The 15,431-nt window shown below is 41.9% G+C and overlaps 1 protein-coding gene across 1 annotated transcript in view; it reads right to left on the bottom strand.

The window, feature by feature from the left end:
• Nucleotides 1–10,321, bottom strand: part of CFAP221 (cilia and flagella associated protein 221) — a 105,691-nt gene extending 95,370 nt beyond the window's left edge. Inside the window, exons 1-2 of the mRNA XM_054574940.1 lie at nucleotides 10,137–10,321; nucleotides 7,804–7,904 (exon numbers count right to left, since the gene is read on the bottom strand). Of these exons, the coding sequence (XP_054430915.1) occupies nucleotides 7,804–7,904; nucleotides 10,137–10,275 (240 nt within the window). The 5' untranslated portion in view covers nucleotides 10,276–10,321. The remainder of the gene's footprint in view (nucleotides 1–7,803; nucleotides 7,905–10,136) is intronic.
• Between the last annotated feature and the right edge of the window lie 5,110 nt (nucleotides 10,322–15,431).

Here is a 15,431-nt window from a genome sequence, read left to right as displayed (position 1 = left end):
TGGGACCCAGGATGCCTGCAGCCTGTGCTTGAGGTGGTGGCACCTGCCTGGAGATGGAGAGGTAGCCACTCAACCCCAGGTTCTGGGAGTCTTCACAGTAGTTCTTCTCCATACTTGTCTTGGAGGGAGGACTATAAAGGCCTCAAGCTGGAGTCCAAAAATAACTGGGAGCATTTGTGGTTACATTGTCAACACTTTAGTTCAGTAAGAACAGTGCAACAAACAAGGTCATGTGAACTGGTTTTAATGTGTACCCCAAGAGTGGTTAAGCTTAGGAGAAATCAGTAACCTGCACTCCAGGAGAGCTCAGGGTGCACTGAGAGATCCTGCATCAGAGTTCACACTCCAGAGGCAGCCACTGAGAATGCTGCAGGTATGCTCACCTGAACTGATATTTTGAGGGCTCTTCTCTATGAGCCTAAGGGGTGCTTGGCATATATGTATAGAGATAGGCATTTTTGCTCTTGAACAAAAGTGTTATGAGATTCTGGTGAGTCCAGAGCCCAGTCTCCTTTGGAAGGACATTTAAAAGCCCAGGACTCCATGTTTTACACTTCACAGAATTTTTAAAAATTCTGTCAGCCAGGTGGAAGGTTGGCTGATCCTACCAACAGTATTGCTGCCTGCAAAGCTTCCCTGCAAGAAGCTCCAGCTCAGACTTCTTGGAGATTCCAAGTCTGGTGACTCTTTTTTTCCCTGCTTGTTAATCAGGGTTTATCTGCTTGGTGGAATTTCTTTTCGAAGTTGTTTTCATTGCAGCAGACTACATAGTAAAACGTTTGTTAGGAGGGGACCTGTAGTTCCCACCTGCCATCAGGGTCGGATGATCAATGAGAAACAACTTCATTGGCCTTAGTCAGTTTGCAACTAGCAGTATCACAGGCTGAAGACCAGAGGCGGGTCCTCAAAGCCACTGGGCTGGCTCAGGTGTCCCAATACTCTGGAATGCTCCCAAGGGAGACTGGAGCTGGAGGTCCAGAAATTGGACATCCAGCCAACACCTATGGGTAAGGGGCTGAGCCAGATTTCAATTTTGAAAACAAAGAACTTGATGTTTCCTCCAACCTGAGTGTGGCAGAGAAAATCTACCATGCCCATTATCTATTTGTGTGTGAAAGCAGCATGTGGAATTCAGGAGATGATGTCTGTATTGCCAAGTGAGAAACAGCTGGCAATATGAAAATACTGAAAGACTTCATTAAAGAATAAAACAATATAGATGTTGTTCCTGATAATACAGGACATATTATGTGGCTAGAGTTTCCATATTTATCTTTAAAAGATGCTTGATCTGGAATTGTGCATTTGGATCGATAAAGAAATAAATAACTGACTCAAACAAAAGCTTAGATATTTAGGTTTACCTAAATAGGGAGTGTAAAAAGAGGAAGAAAATTTTCAGCTTTTTACTTAACATCTGAATTGAAATGAAGACTTGCTAAGACCAAAGGGCTGGGCCTACCACTTTTCTGGATAGTAGACAGCAGGGGTCTAAGAAGGGAGTCAGGAGACCTTAGTGATGGTGGGAGGGCAGCAAACCCTTCTCACATGCACATGTGGACCAATCCCAGGGGACGCGTTTGCCAATGAGTTTTAAAAATAAACCTAAATCAGTAACAAACCCTAAAAAATTAAAGTAAAAATGAACAACTTGCTCTATACATTTTAGAAAACAAAGTCAACGTCCAAGAGACTGACTTCCAAAATCCACTGGATATTCTATTAATTATGCAGTTCTCAATTTTTTGTTACAAATGCTAACATAATCTATGGTCTTAGTCCTATTGAAGGCTGTGTTGTCTGAGACCCAGAAGGACTAAGAGGACACTGAGTTCTTTTATTACTTAACCTCCTTATTACATGAAGACATGGTGGTTTCGTACCACTCACAGTGCAAAGGGTTAAGTGGCAGAGTCAGGTCTTCAGCTTGTCTACAACTCTGGTCTAGGGTTCCTTCGGCTACAGCCTATTGTCTCATAGCTCACCATATCTCAGTGCCTGAAATGCATTTCCTATTTTTCTTTTGTTCTTTATCAGCAGGTCAGTTTCATGTTTTAAATTGTTAAAAATAATATCCTTTCAGGGCTAAAATGGCATTCCTGCCTTTCCATGGTAACTAAAACTGGAAAAAAAAATAATCATTTTAGGGGGGAAAAATCCTTGAGAAAGTAAAGGAAGTGTTTAGAAGTGTTTACATTAATAATAAAAGTTTATTTGAAAACACAAGAAAGCATAAGCAACTCAGTGTTACCCTTCAGTGTTGCCTAAAATCCTACCCTGTCTTCCAATTTTAGGGTCAGTAGATGTCCCCAAATCCTCCAAGATCTCTAGTCCACTGAAGGATGACCCTCTCCTGGCCCTGTGGGTCCTTCTGACTTTGATGTTGCCTCCATAGGGCACCACATTAAATTTAGCACCTGCTTCAGTTTTTCAGAACTGATCCCCACAACAAACAAACAAAAACCCATCCAACCAATGGGTTTAACAGCTTTTACTCAAGATTCACAGGAATTTCCCAAGTTTTTCCCTCGGTTCTATTCACTCCCCCTCCCATCTCCATTTCCCACAGGCACCCCTCTGTGTCTTCTCAGGGGATCCCACTTTTCTCTCCTCCGCCACACAGAGCAGAGCCAAACCCAGTCTCCAGTGCAGTGTTGGTTTGGGGTGAGTAGTGCCTAACCTTTAACCCCAAGCACTTATCATAGTATTTTTCAAAACATGACACTTCAGACTTGATGTTGGGGTCTTTAATACTTTCCTTCAGTGGCACAGCTTCTCAAAAGAGGTTAATATTTAACCCCAGGGATCTGGGAACAAAATTCAAGCAGCTTATAGGTTCTTTGAAGTGCCTTTATCTTAAAATGCATGTTGATCATGAATTTTACTCTAAAATTTTGCTCTGTAATGCATTTCTCTAAAACAAGAGAGCAAAACTGATGCTCCAAAAGATGTTCTGTGTTCACACTGGAGCTACACCACTATCCACCCTAGCACACTGAGGAGAGGTGTTGAGTAATGAAATGAGTAGCCAGAGGGGAAATAAAGGCAGTGCCCTCACCACTGCAGTCTAACAAAGAACTTAATACAGGAGGCTAGAAGTAAAAGGAAGACAGGTCTCACCAGTTGACTCAGCAGTCCTGAGCTCAGTTTGGTAAGATTGCTGGGTGCCTGAGCACTACAAGCAAAATAGCATAGGAAGAGGGGAGAGTCCTTGGAACTGTGCTGAGAAAAGGGGCTTCTGTAAGCTTCTGTAACAATCTCACTAAGATTGCCGAGTGTCCTTAATTCACAAGCAGGAATCGTACAGGAAGAGAGAGGGTGGGGCATCCCTTGAGATTCCTTGCAGAGAAAGGGAGCTTCTATAACAATTTCCCTAAGACAAAAAGCCTTTACTACCTAAGAAAGGAAGCCTTTGTAGCTGTACGTTATTTCCAAGGGGAGGAGAAGGGGGAATCTAGAAGCTAGCTAAGGTATATAACTCCTGAACCCCAACAGTCAGCATACTTAGATTAGTACCTTCTTGTAGCCTCGGCTCAAGTATATAGGACAAACTTACTAACAACTCTATTTCCTCTATACATGGGGCATTTAGACTAGCCAGGTGCCTGCTTGCAGTTTTGTGCTTGTATGTGTTTCATAAATAAATTTGATATCTCATTTCCACTATACAGGTTTGTCTCTTGCTTGAATTATTCTCTTGCGGGTAAGACAAGAACCGAGGTAGGGTAGGGAGCCTCTTGACTCGGTTCTCTCTCTCCCCATCCATAACAGAGGCTGCTGGGATTCATGGGTCGGGGCGGGGGAATCTCTAATGACTGCACTAGGAAATTGAAGACTAACACTATTATTTCAGGAAGGCTGAGGAACTGTGAATTTATGTAAGGTGAGGTTATAGAAGCTAACGACTTTGTTTTGGGCTGGCAACATCAACACCAGTTTCTTGTGGGGAAATTGATTATTTAATTAATAATTACAGTTTCCCAGACGAAACCTTAACACAGAAGGAAAAAGAATCGAAGAGATCTTGGTTTTGAGAAAACTAGGCATCATTGTTGTAAATTTTAAAGTAAATCATAATATTGATTTCAATATGAATCCAAGTAAAATGCTTTCACTTCTTCAACTAGATCTAGATCAATTTCAAATGTTAATGAACAATTTATCGTGGTTTTAAATCCATATTCAATCTTTCCATTCTTGGGCAATTTGCATAGTTTCCTGTAGCAAAACCAAGATAAAAGCAGAGTTGGATTTTCCCCCTTGTTTGGCAAGAATCTCAAGGTAATTGCCTTAAGTTTCTGCTTTACTTGGCTAATGGAAACAGGAGGCTGGCTCTTCCAAGATCTCCCAGGATGTTATTAAGATGAAATCTGTTTCAGTTTTACTGTTTTACTTTTATCAGTTTGTTTGTTTTAATGTCTGATAGAAGGAGTATGATTATTTAGACTTAACCCTGTATTTTTTGGAATTACTGAATCTCTGCCAAGTCACTCACTTCCAATTGTAGACCCCGAGAAAGAAGACACCACCAGGAAGGGCTCCTGGTGGCTAACTGAGCTCAACTTTAAAAGCAGAGCCTAGTTGCTATTGCTAGACAACAACACAAACCGTACTTGAGGGAGAAACGTGAACTCAACTGCCTTTCTCCCCCATTGAACTACCTGCTTGTACTGTATTCCTGCCATCTGAGCCAGACCTTATAAAGGAGTTCTTGGAATTGTATTTCAACCAATAAGACTGAGGCTTTACCTGTCCGATTGTAGCTGTGTGGCTCTATCCCCATCAGCATCTTCACCAATCAGAGTAGTTCCATTCTGACCAAGCAGGACAGTGCCTTTTAGACAAGTCAAACTGAGGATTTAAAGTCTTCATTTCCATGAATATGACCAGTCAGCACTGGTCTGGCTCAGAGAGAGAACTTTCCCTTTCTAATGAAGACAGAAGATTGTGTTTTCTAGTCTGGAGCTGAAAAACTGAAGGAGTCTCACTTGAAGAGCAGAATGGAGCAGAGTAGAGCAGGTGGAGCGGAGCAGGGCAAAGGAGACCAGACCAGACTGGTACAGAGCAGGCTGGTGTGGAACAGAGCAGGACAGAGCAGAGCCGCCTCATCCAAGGGCCGTCCTGCTCAGGGCTACCTCACAGCTGTGCTTTTTCACAGCTGTACTGCTTTAAAATTGAGCTGTAACACTACTGAGCTGCTCCACAGCCATGCTGTATCACAACTGCACCGTTTGCACTGAATAAAGTTTTCTTTTACATAATACCCCAACTTGGGGATTCCTGTTGGCATTGAATTGGTACTAATGACCATTAGTTTACACAATAAAATGAGTTCAACATCTTCTTAAGTATTTATTAAGTGCCTTCTGTGTTTTAGGCATTGTGGTATACAAAAGACAGGAATGGCCTCTGTTCTTCAGCAGAATGAAGCTTTTACCTCCCTTCAAAAACCCTACAACCCAGGTAAACTAGGTTGCCTCCTGGTCTCCAAATATGCTATATGATTGCTTACCCTGAACCTCTCTCCTTGATTTCCTGCTTTTGGACTATCCCAAATAGCCTTTTTACATCATGACCAGTAACCTAATGAAAAAATGTTAGACATCATTAGTCATTAAGGAAATACAAATAATACGATAGAGAGTTGAATGGTGGCCACAAAAAATATGTCTATACGCTAATACCTGGAAGCTGTGAATATGACCTTATTTAGGAAGGGGTCATTACAGATGGTATTAAATTAGGGACCTTGAGATGAGATCATTCTGGATTACCCAGATGCAACCTAAATCCAATAAAAAGAGTCCTTTTAACTTACAGAAGAGAAGAAGATACAGTAAATCAGAGGAGAAAGGCATGAGAAGATGGAAGTAGAGATTTGAGTTATGCAGCTACAAGAAAAGAACATCTGGAGCCACCATAAGCTGGAATAAGCAAGGAAAGATTCTTCTTAAGAGTTTTAGAGGGAGCCCTACTGACTCCTTGATTTTGGACTCTGGTATCCACAATAATATTCTGTTTTTTTAATCCCCTAAAATTGTGGTAATTTGTTATGGCAGCCATAGAATACTAATATTCTACTCCTTGATATATATATCCAGAGAATTGAAAATATGTCCCTATAAATAAAAACATGTACATGAATGTTTGTAACAGCATTTGTTATTTACCATAGCCCCAAAGTACAAACCCAAATGTCCATCAGTGGATGGATGAGTGCATAAACAAAATGTACATCTACACAATGGAATATTATTCAGCCATAAAAAGAAATGAGGTATTGATATGTGCTATAAGCTGAATGAACCCGGAAAGCATGCTAAATGAAAAAAGCTAGTCACAAAAGACCATATGTCCTATAATTGCATTTATATGAAATGTCCAGAATAGGCATATCTATATCAACAGAAAGTAGACTGTAGTTGCCTAGGGGAGTGGATGAGGAGAGTGAGGGGACTAGGGATGGGTGGTAAATTGTTTATTCATTAGAAACAATTAAAATTTATGAATGATAATGATTTTCGATCTACCCTACCATAACCTAGAGAACAAATCTAATAACCAGGAAAATAAAGCTTCAAAATGTATTATTAACCTGGGCCTTTGATGCCACATTCTAAGAAATGTGTCTCTGTAGGTTGATGGATGAAGTTCCTAGTCACAGTTTCAAATCCTAACTCTTTTCCTGAGAGGAGGCACTTGGCACCTAACAGGTTCCTCTCATAATCTGTCCTCTCGCTACCCACTTCAATCATAAGGACTCATGGAAGCTGCATCCTTAGTCCGATGGGAACTGCTAGATAAAATCTAACCTCACTTCCTGTGAAGTTGTACCACTTGTCAGTTTCTTAGTGATTCTCCTCATTCTGAGCAGCCTAACGCAACAGTCAGGAGTCTATCTTAATATGAACCACTTTAAGACACAGCTTTTAAGAATGAACTACATTTAAAAATAGAGACTTTTATGGTGGCTGGGACAAGGCCACACACAAAGCCAGAGTCCCAGAGGGCCCATGTGAAGAGAGCCCACCTCTGCCCACTCTGACACATGCTCACAGGTCAGTATGGTTCAGTTCTGAACACAGTTCCAGTATGAACATCCAGGTCAATGAGAAGGGACCCAGCAAGGACTGGACCTCAGTGTGGCTCGGTGGTGGACAGCAGTCACTATAGGCTTCATCGGTCCCTTCTGAAGCCTGTTCAATGGACCGGACCCCTGCCATGCCAGATTTGGCCAGAATCTCTCTAGGCAGTGACTGATTTAAGCATGAGCATCTGACCTGGGCAAGTGAAATGGAATCCTCGCTGGGGCCTCTTAGGAAAGGGCTGTGGCTTTCCCTGGTGGTGTAGGCACGGATCAGGAGTGCACGGCATGGAACAGAAGTGCATGGCCTGGAGGAAGGCAGCCTGAGAGTCTGTCTCCACTCGGTAGTTTTTGAGCCAACTATTTAACCTTTTGGAATCTCAGTTTCTGTATCTATGTAGAGTAATATTCCAATGCCCACAGCACTAGTATAAGGACTAAATTAAATAATGTGAGACACAAAGCTCAGTTCCCTGCCTCTAAGAGTCACTCAGCAATGACATTTATTTGTATAGAGTGCTGGGAGGAGCCTCTGGCACGGGGGAAGTGACTTGACTGAGGACACTGATGCAACTTTAAAATTTCTCATCAGTGAACTATCTTTCTGGCCTAATTTATACCTGCACTTCTGCTGCTCTTTAGATTAATGAGTAATACAAATGCTGAAAATTCAGGTTTTTCATTATTATGATTAATTATTCTACTTAAAAAGCACTTACCAGAATCTGTTGGTGTTGTTTTTCTACTTGATAGCCTCCAAAATGCAGTATGCCAGGTTTTGCTTGTATGACCTTATTATTCAGAAGTTTTGCATAAACCTCTATAAAAACAATGTAGAGAAGTACATCATGAGATGAAATGTAAAAGAGGATATTAAATAACAGAAAATCCTATTAACATGGGCTCTTTTTAATTTAGGATATTTTAAGCAAATGGAAGTTTCAGACAGGATATAGCTGTCAACAAGATTAATGATCTGTTCCAGATAAACTGTAGTGCCTCTTATTTTTACACAATACTTGGGAGAGATTATTATCACCATACAAATTCATGTGTAGTGTTTATCACCTATTAAAGTAATTTGCTCTTCATATTTTGTACAAGTTTTTGTAATAAAACACAAGCTCATAAAGCGCACATACTTGTCTTTGTTCTACATAACACTGTGCTTATGTAATGAATACTCAGTTCGAAGAATCTAAACACTAAGTGAACACTAAGTTTACTGTATATTTAACTGTTATTTGATTGTCTCTGAGTAGAACTATAATATGATATAGAGTAGTCTTTCTAAAAATGATATATAAAATCTATTATTTGATATATAGTAATCTTAAAGCTCTGAATAATTATCTCTCTGGACAGTAAAGCTGCAAACTGTTATTATAATATGAATATCTTTTTTTTTCTTTCCATTTTTGAGAACAAGGTTAAAACAGCTGAGCTCACAAAAGTGTCCAGGTCTATAAAATGTTCCCATCTCTACACACAGGCGCGGGCTGAGATGTGTGGAGGAGGCACTGAGAACCCACTACATAATCATTTCCATGCCTTCAGTGTCTCACGCCAGGCATACATTTGAAATCCTCACTCCAATCCTGTAAGGCAGGTATTATCTCATTTTGGAGATAAGAGTGAGACCAAACAAGATTATGCAACTTGCTCATAGTTGGTAGTTAAAAATCAAGCCCAGGTCTGTGTTATTCCAATCCTTAAACAGCCTCTCTCAATATGAATGCACTGTCAGTTTCTTATAAATGATCACCTTTCACCTTTGGCCATATCCCAGTCCTAGGGGCCACAAATACCCTTACCCATTCCTTAGCCCACTGTGATTCTCATATACATTTGGGCAAAACTGAGGGACTGGAATAAGGTTAAGATGGTGTTTCAGGGAGACCGATAATCTCTGCAGGTCATCTGGTAATTTTTAAAGTACTTTAATTAACATTATTTGATAATTTTTTTTAAAGAAGAAGGTTTTGTTTTTGTTTTTAGGGGCACAAAAATATATGTAAGCAAGCATTTTTCTCTTAATGCCCAGAAATAGTTAAGTATACTAATTTGCACTCAACAAGTTCTAAAATGACAAAAGAGCCACACCAAATACTACATTTCCAGCATTTCCAATGGGCCTTGAAAGATGGGGGAAAGATGGAGGAAAGCAACCTAGTGACGGTAGAGATTTGGACATGGAGCTGCAACAGCTGAACACTAACTCTTTGTTTAGTTTTACCACTTTGGGGAATTCATTTGACGTCTCCAAGTCTCAGCTTCCCCAACAGTAAAATGTAAATAGAATGTTGATGTCATGAGGATTAACTGAAAATAATATAGGTGAAATGATTAGGCTTTCACATAATAGCTATAGAATTTACCAGGCTTTCCCAGGTAAGGGATGTTCATGGAAAAAGGCAAGAAGGTATAACATGCCTGAGATATTGAAGGAGCAGGAGTAACAGAGGAGCTGAAGCTGGGGGTGAGAGGGACTTGGCATGGTGATGACACTGGGTAGGCAGGTTCAGATAAACAGCAAGGAGGGCCAAATGGCAACTGAAGGAGTTCCAACTTCATTCTGTATGCAAGGGGAACCCCTTAGAGTATTCCAGCAGGAGAGGGGCAGAAACCAGCCAGGATTCTACAAAGGAAACCGACTAGGGGGTGAAGAGTGGTCTGGAGGAGAGGGTGGCCAGGGTGGGAAGCACTGCAACAGCCCCGGTGACCTGCTAAGGATGAGGAACAAGGCAGTGGGGACAGATAGGAGTGGAAGCAGTACAACTTGGTGATGAATTCACATCTCGAAAATCTATCAGTTAAGTGGATGGATCTAAATAGAACCATTGTTGTGTGTGTGTGTATGTGTGCATGCGTGTTACTTAACAGAATTTTATTCTCTCAAAATTCTGGAGGCCAACAGAACCATTGTTCTTAACAAAAGGTATTATGAGCCCATAAAACAATATAGACAAGTCAACACCAAAAATTCCATTATGGACTTTGGAGCCTCTGGGAACTTGTGAGTTATAAAGTAAACCTGTTTCTAACCACTTACTTGATTCTAGGAGGTGGTTAGGCACTTCTCTTCTTTTCTTGGGCTCCTCCACTAGGCTCTTCAAAAGGAGCGGCAATGCGTTATTAAATGGTTCCTCCGCATTCTTTGGTTCTCCGCTGGGGGTTTTCACTGCTGCCATTTTATCACGAAAAATAGTCTTTTTAGAGCCAAAGGTCACAGTTCCTGGGAAGAAAATGGTACCAGTATAATAATCATCCATGAGAAACCATGCACATCTATTTTTTTTTCTCAATTGTTGACAAATGTACTTCTTGTCACTGGGTGGTTTACTGTGGTTCAGGCCCTCCCCTCTCCTCATCTCTCTGGTGGTCACTCCATTCCCACACACGGATGTCCCATTAATCTCTTTGCATCACACATCACAAACCAATATTGTGCCAGTGTTCAAAACCCTTTTCATGGACCTAATTCTCATGCCCTTTTCCTAAAATGTAGTCCTGACATGATTCTTGAGCTATTAGCGGAGGCATGTGAAGGAAAAAATAAAGTTCTCTCACAGTCGAATGAGTTTGGAGAATGTTGAACCAAACAGTTAAATAGGTCTCTCTCTCTCTCTCTCTCTTTTTTTTTTTTTTTGTATCTTCACCCAAGGACATTTTTTGATTGCTTTTACAGAGAGAGGAAAGGAGAGAAACATCAGTGTGAGAGAGAGGCATCCAGTGGTTGACTTCTTTTCACACCCAGACTGGGGATCAAACCCGCAACCTAGGTACTGTGCCCTGACCAGGAATCAAATCTGCAACCTTTTGTGTACAGGACAACATTCCAACTGAGCAACACTGGCCAGGGCTAAACAGTCCTCTTCCTTCTGAGATTTCTCCAGATCAGTTTCTCAGAGGTGACTGCAAAACCATTTAACATCTGGAGACACTTTACAGGACACTGGCATTTATGAGCCTCCTTCTTGGGCCCCTCTCTGGGGCAATGAGGAGGTGGAGACACCGTAGAGCTCCTCCATCTGCACTGGCTCGTCCATATAAGCTCTGTCTGAGGACCTGAGGTCCAGGTTCATGTCATATCCTTTGTCAGACTTGCCTTCCTTTAACACAGTTGAAGTTCCACCTTCTTCATAAAATTCACACTGATCCCAACATTCTTTAGCAATTACTCTCTTTACTACTCATTTGCCATTAACAATTCATTGCCTCGTAATGGCACTTTGCAAAGCTCACACATCTTTATATTTTCCCCAGCTAAGTCTCTTGACTTAGGGCCCTTGTACAGAAGGGGGACTGCTCTGTGGAGTCCCTGAAATTGAATGTAAAATCATGTGTGGATCTTTACGTGTTTTTTTGTTTTGTTTTGTTTTGTTTTGAGAGGGCTCATAGCCCATAGCTTTAGGTTTCCAAAAAAGTCTCTGGCATTGAGCAAAATGCAGTTGACTGCACTGAAGAAGGTGCCTAATAATCACTTTCCGAAATAAATTTCTCCTTTTCCCTCATTTCTCATCCCTCTCCCAAGCATCGCTGAAGATAACCCACACCTCAGGGCAGTTTCCACCTCACCTGCTTCACTCCCCTCCACCCAATAACACCTCTCCCAAACTCATTCTCCAGTCCCTTTTCCACCGCGTCCCTCAAATTCCCTGCCCCTCTTCACTCAGGTACAAGAGCAAAACCGTTCTCCAGGCGGGTAAATCTATCTCCGTTTTCACCCCCCCCCCCCCCCCCCACATCACGGGTCCCCTCGTCCCATCCTCTATCGGGCAGGCCCTCTTATCCTAGCCAAACGCCTGCTCCCTCAGGTCGACTTTACTCCATCCCCCGCTGTGGGTAAGGGTTGACCCCAGACCCTTGCACCGCCCGCATCCGCATTAACCCTTCAGACCCAACCTCTCCTGAGACCCCAGCCCAGGCGGACTTGGGGCTGGACACCGCCCGGGGTTCAGGCTGTCTCAGCAGCTCGACGGCAGCCAAAGGGGCCACCCTCGCCCCAGCTCCCAGGGTCGCTTACACTGGAGACTGTCCCAGGGCTGGATTCGGCGAGTGCGTCGCCATGACGACGCGGACGCGCAATCCGGCTAGGCGTGGGGCGGCGGGGGCGGGGGGCGGTTGGGGGCGGGACGCGACCAAATTCCTCAAGGATGTGGGGGGAGCCGTGCTGTCTCAGCGGGAGGAAAGGAGGCCGTGGATATCTCTTGGGGACTCTGAGCAGACTCTGGGGTCTTGGGAGAACAGAGAGAGAGAGACTTATGCGGGCAAGGCCAATGGATTCCGGAGGTGAAATGAGAAAGTCAGGAGAGACTATAAACTGGATACCTGAAAGAGCCATTCGCAGGGCGTGGGGGTGGCGGGGTCGAAGGGGGCGGGGCCGCCTCAGCTTAGTGGAGGGAGGTTCTCCAAACAACCTTCATTCCTGGACGCCCTACGTTAATGTCTTTTGTATTGCGTTTTCTGTTATGACAAATTTCAAATATATACAAAGGGAGGCATAACAGTACGATGAACCTTCAACCATCGCCTGGAACAATGATCAAATTATGGCCAGTCTTACTTTGTGTCTTTCCTCTACTCCCTGTATTATTTTGCCGAAAATCCCAGACATCATTTCACCCGTAAATATTTTAGAATATAACTTCAAAAGATAATGACTCTTCTAAAAAAAAATAACCACAATACAAATACCTAAAAATTACAATAATTTTTAACACAGTCGAATATTCTGTGCTCAATTTTCTCATGAATGTCGTAAAATATTTTTAAAAGTTTGCTGGTTTGATTCAGAATTCAAATAAAATGTAGACATTGCAATAGATTGAAACGTCTTTTAGGTCTCCTTTACCCAATAATTCTCCCTCTCTATTATTTTGTTTTTTGCAATTTATTCACTAATGAAAAGATTTGTCCTTGATACTGATGTTTAGGGGTTATGGCCATGAAACTGGGTCTGCTCCCCAAACTTCCTGCCTTGTCTCCTCCACCTGCTCACCCAAGGACATTATTCCTTACACAGACGGCTTAGGCCCCTCTTTCCCCAGAATCTGCCCTTGTCTTGCTCCCTCTGTATATGACCTGACACTTGTCTGGTGTTATTTATGGCTTCATGTTGACAAGCGATTATAATATTCAGTGAGGATTCCTGTCTTTCTCACACTCACATCACTTGTCCTCTGTGTGGTTTTGTTTTTTACCCTTCACTGTGAATGTTTATCTTCTCAATCTTACTCTCCGATCCCTCCCTCCTGGCTGCTATCATCACTGAATAAAAATCTCTCTTTCTTTTAGGGCTAGCAGTAGAGATGGTGTATCTCCTACCCTTTCCATAATCCTGTGGGTCAAGAGGGCTGTTTCCCTCCTCTGGGCTTCTATACACTTTGATCCACCATCTTTTTGGCTCTTATCTTTTTATATGTTGTACCCATCATTATTTGTGTAGGTGTCTTAAACCACAGAATTCTTAGGGGGAGGAGACAATGCTTTATCTGTGGATCTCCCACAGCACTTGACAAAGTTCTTTGCTCATAGTGATTACCCAGTAACTGTTGGCCAAGTGGGTAAAATGTTCTTTTAGTTCTTTCTATTTGTTGCCCCAACAAAACTGTAGATGCTTCCAATAGTGACAGAATTTTCCACATAACTCAAATCATCAAATGCTTGTTTCCATACATTTTTTAAATGGGTATTGGGTAACACCTTTTAATTTATTCTTAATTTTTGTCTTAGAAAAATTGCCAAATTCTCTATTTTATATACAGATATGCTATAAAATGTAGGTCTTGGTACAATCAATTAACAAAATTGCACATTATAATGTAGTGGACACCGCTAGTTGCCTACTTCTTCTTTCTTACCAACAGAGCCTCAGCTTTGCTTAGGTTCCTTCCCACATCCCCAGTTCCAGCAGCAGGTCCTGATTAGTCTAGACCAATCATTGAATTCCTGATTCTTTTTCCCACAGTTGATTTAGAGCTGAGTATATAATCCAATTCTGGCACAGTGACATTAAGGGAAAACTTCTGGGGGTCCTTTGGAATAGGCTTCCTCTCTCCTAAGAAAGAGACACACATAGATACAGTATCTTTCTTTTTCAGGACATTGTCATGTCCAGATGTGATTCCTTGGAATTGCAGCAGCCGTCAGAAGCCATGAGGGGCTACAGCATTAATGTGAAGCTGATGAGGACAGCAGAAGAAAGGAAGAAGACTCTGGACCTGGATGACACCATTTCACATTTAATTGTTTGATACCCATATCCCATATCTCTTTCTTTTAGTTGAAAGTGTTCTCTGTTCCTCTGGCACTGATTGTAGATGTGAGGCTACAGAACTTCTGTAGACATCTGCCTACAGCAAGGTTAATCTGAGACTATCCCACTCAGAGGCAGGCAGAGCCCAGAGCAGCATGGCACACAGAGCCTGAGCCATGCACCATTCCACCCTGAAGCATGCTCTACGTCTGGACATTCAGTAATGTAAGCGGATATTTGTCCATATTACTGTTTCAGCTAGTTTGAGTTGGTTTGTCTGTTTTCTGCAGTCAAATGAATCTTAATTATATATCCAGACAATGTAATTGCACTGAATTATTTTCAACCTCATGGCAATGCCAAAATATGGGTATTACTTTTCCCATTACACAGATGAAGAATTGAGTCTTAGAGTGTCAAAGTAACTTGCCCAAGGTCTCAGGGCTAATTGATGCTTAGGTCAGGATTTGAATCCAGTTTTGTCTGGTATGAATATTCTGTGTGCCAAGTCAAATTGCCTTATCAGGAAAAAATGCAGGGAGCTCTTGGGAGATTGGGGTGCCCCTAACTTTCTGTACTCCATTCAGTGAAAATAAGGCGTTGGGAGCAATAGCAACATTGTCTTTCATATATAGTTTTATTTGCTCCTTTTTCTTTGATATGTTTTAACCATAATATTTCATATAAATATTCAAATGGATGCTGACAAATGGAGGAGGGAAATAAGAAAAATGAAGGAAAAACTGCTTTTCTGAGAAAACCAGTCCACATTTCCAGAGTGTGAACAGTGAACCTGAACCATAAAAACCTCATTAAAATGTCAGTGGTATATCTTTGTACTTCAGCACTGAATAGGAAATCATGCTTGCCCCATTACTTATGGCTCATCAGTAATGCATTAGCTTGGCTTCCAGTAAAGCTCACATTCAGGTGAAGACAGACCTTTTAGTTTGGTTTTTTGAGCAGCTGAAGGGGCAGAGCCAGCTCATTTCATTGGTAGAGTCATTTAGTGTGGCTTTAAACCAGGATACCCAAGGATAGCCAACTCCTCACTCCTTCCTCAATGCTCTCCTCAGCGCTCAGCCCTGA

Source organism: Pteronotus mesoamericanus, unplaced genomic scaffold, assembly GCF_021234165.1.
Source record: "Pteronotus mesoamericanus isolate MK-2021 breed Mesoamerican mustached bat unplaced genomic scaffold, CSHL_Meso_final contig_27, whole genome shotgun sequence".
NCBI classification, from domain to species: Eukaryota; Metazoa; Chordata; class Mammalia; order Chiroptera; family Mormoopidae; genus Pteronotus; species Pteronotus mesoamericanus.
Note: the sequence above shows the minus strand (reverse complement) of the source record. Positions and strands in the feature narration are given on the sequence as shown.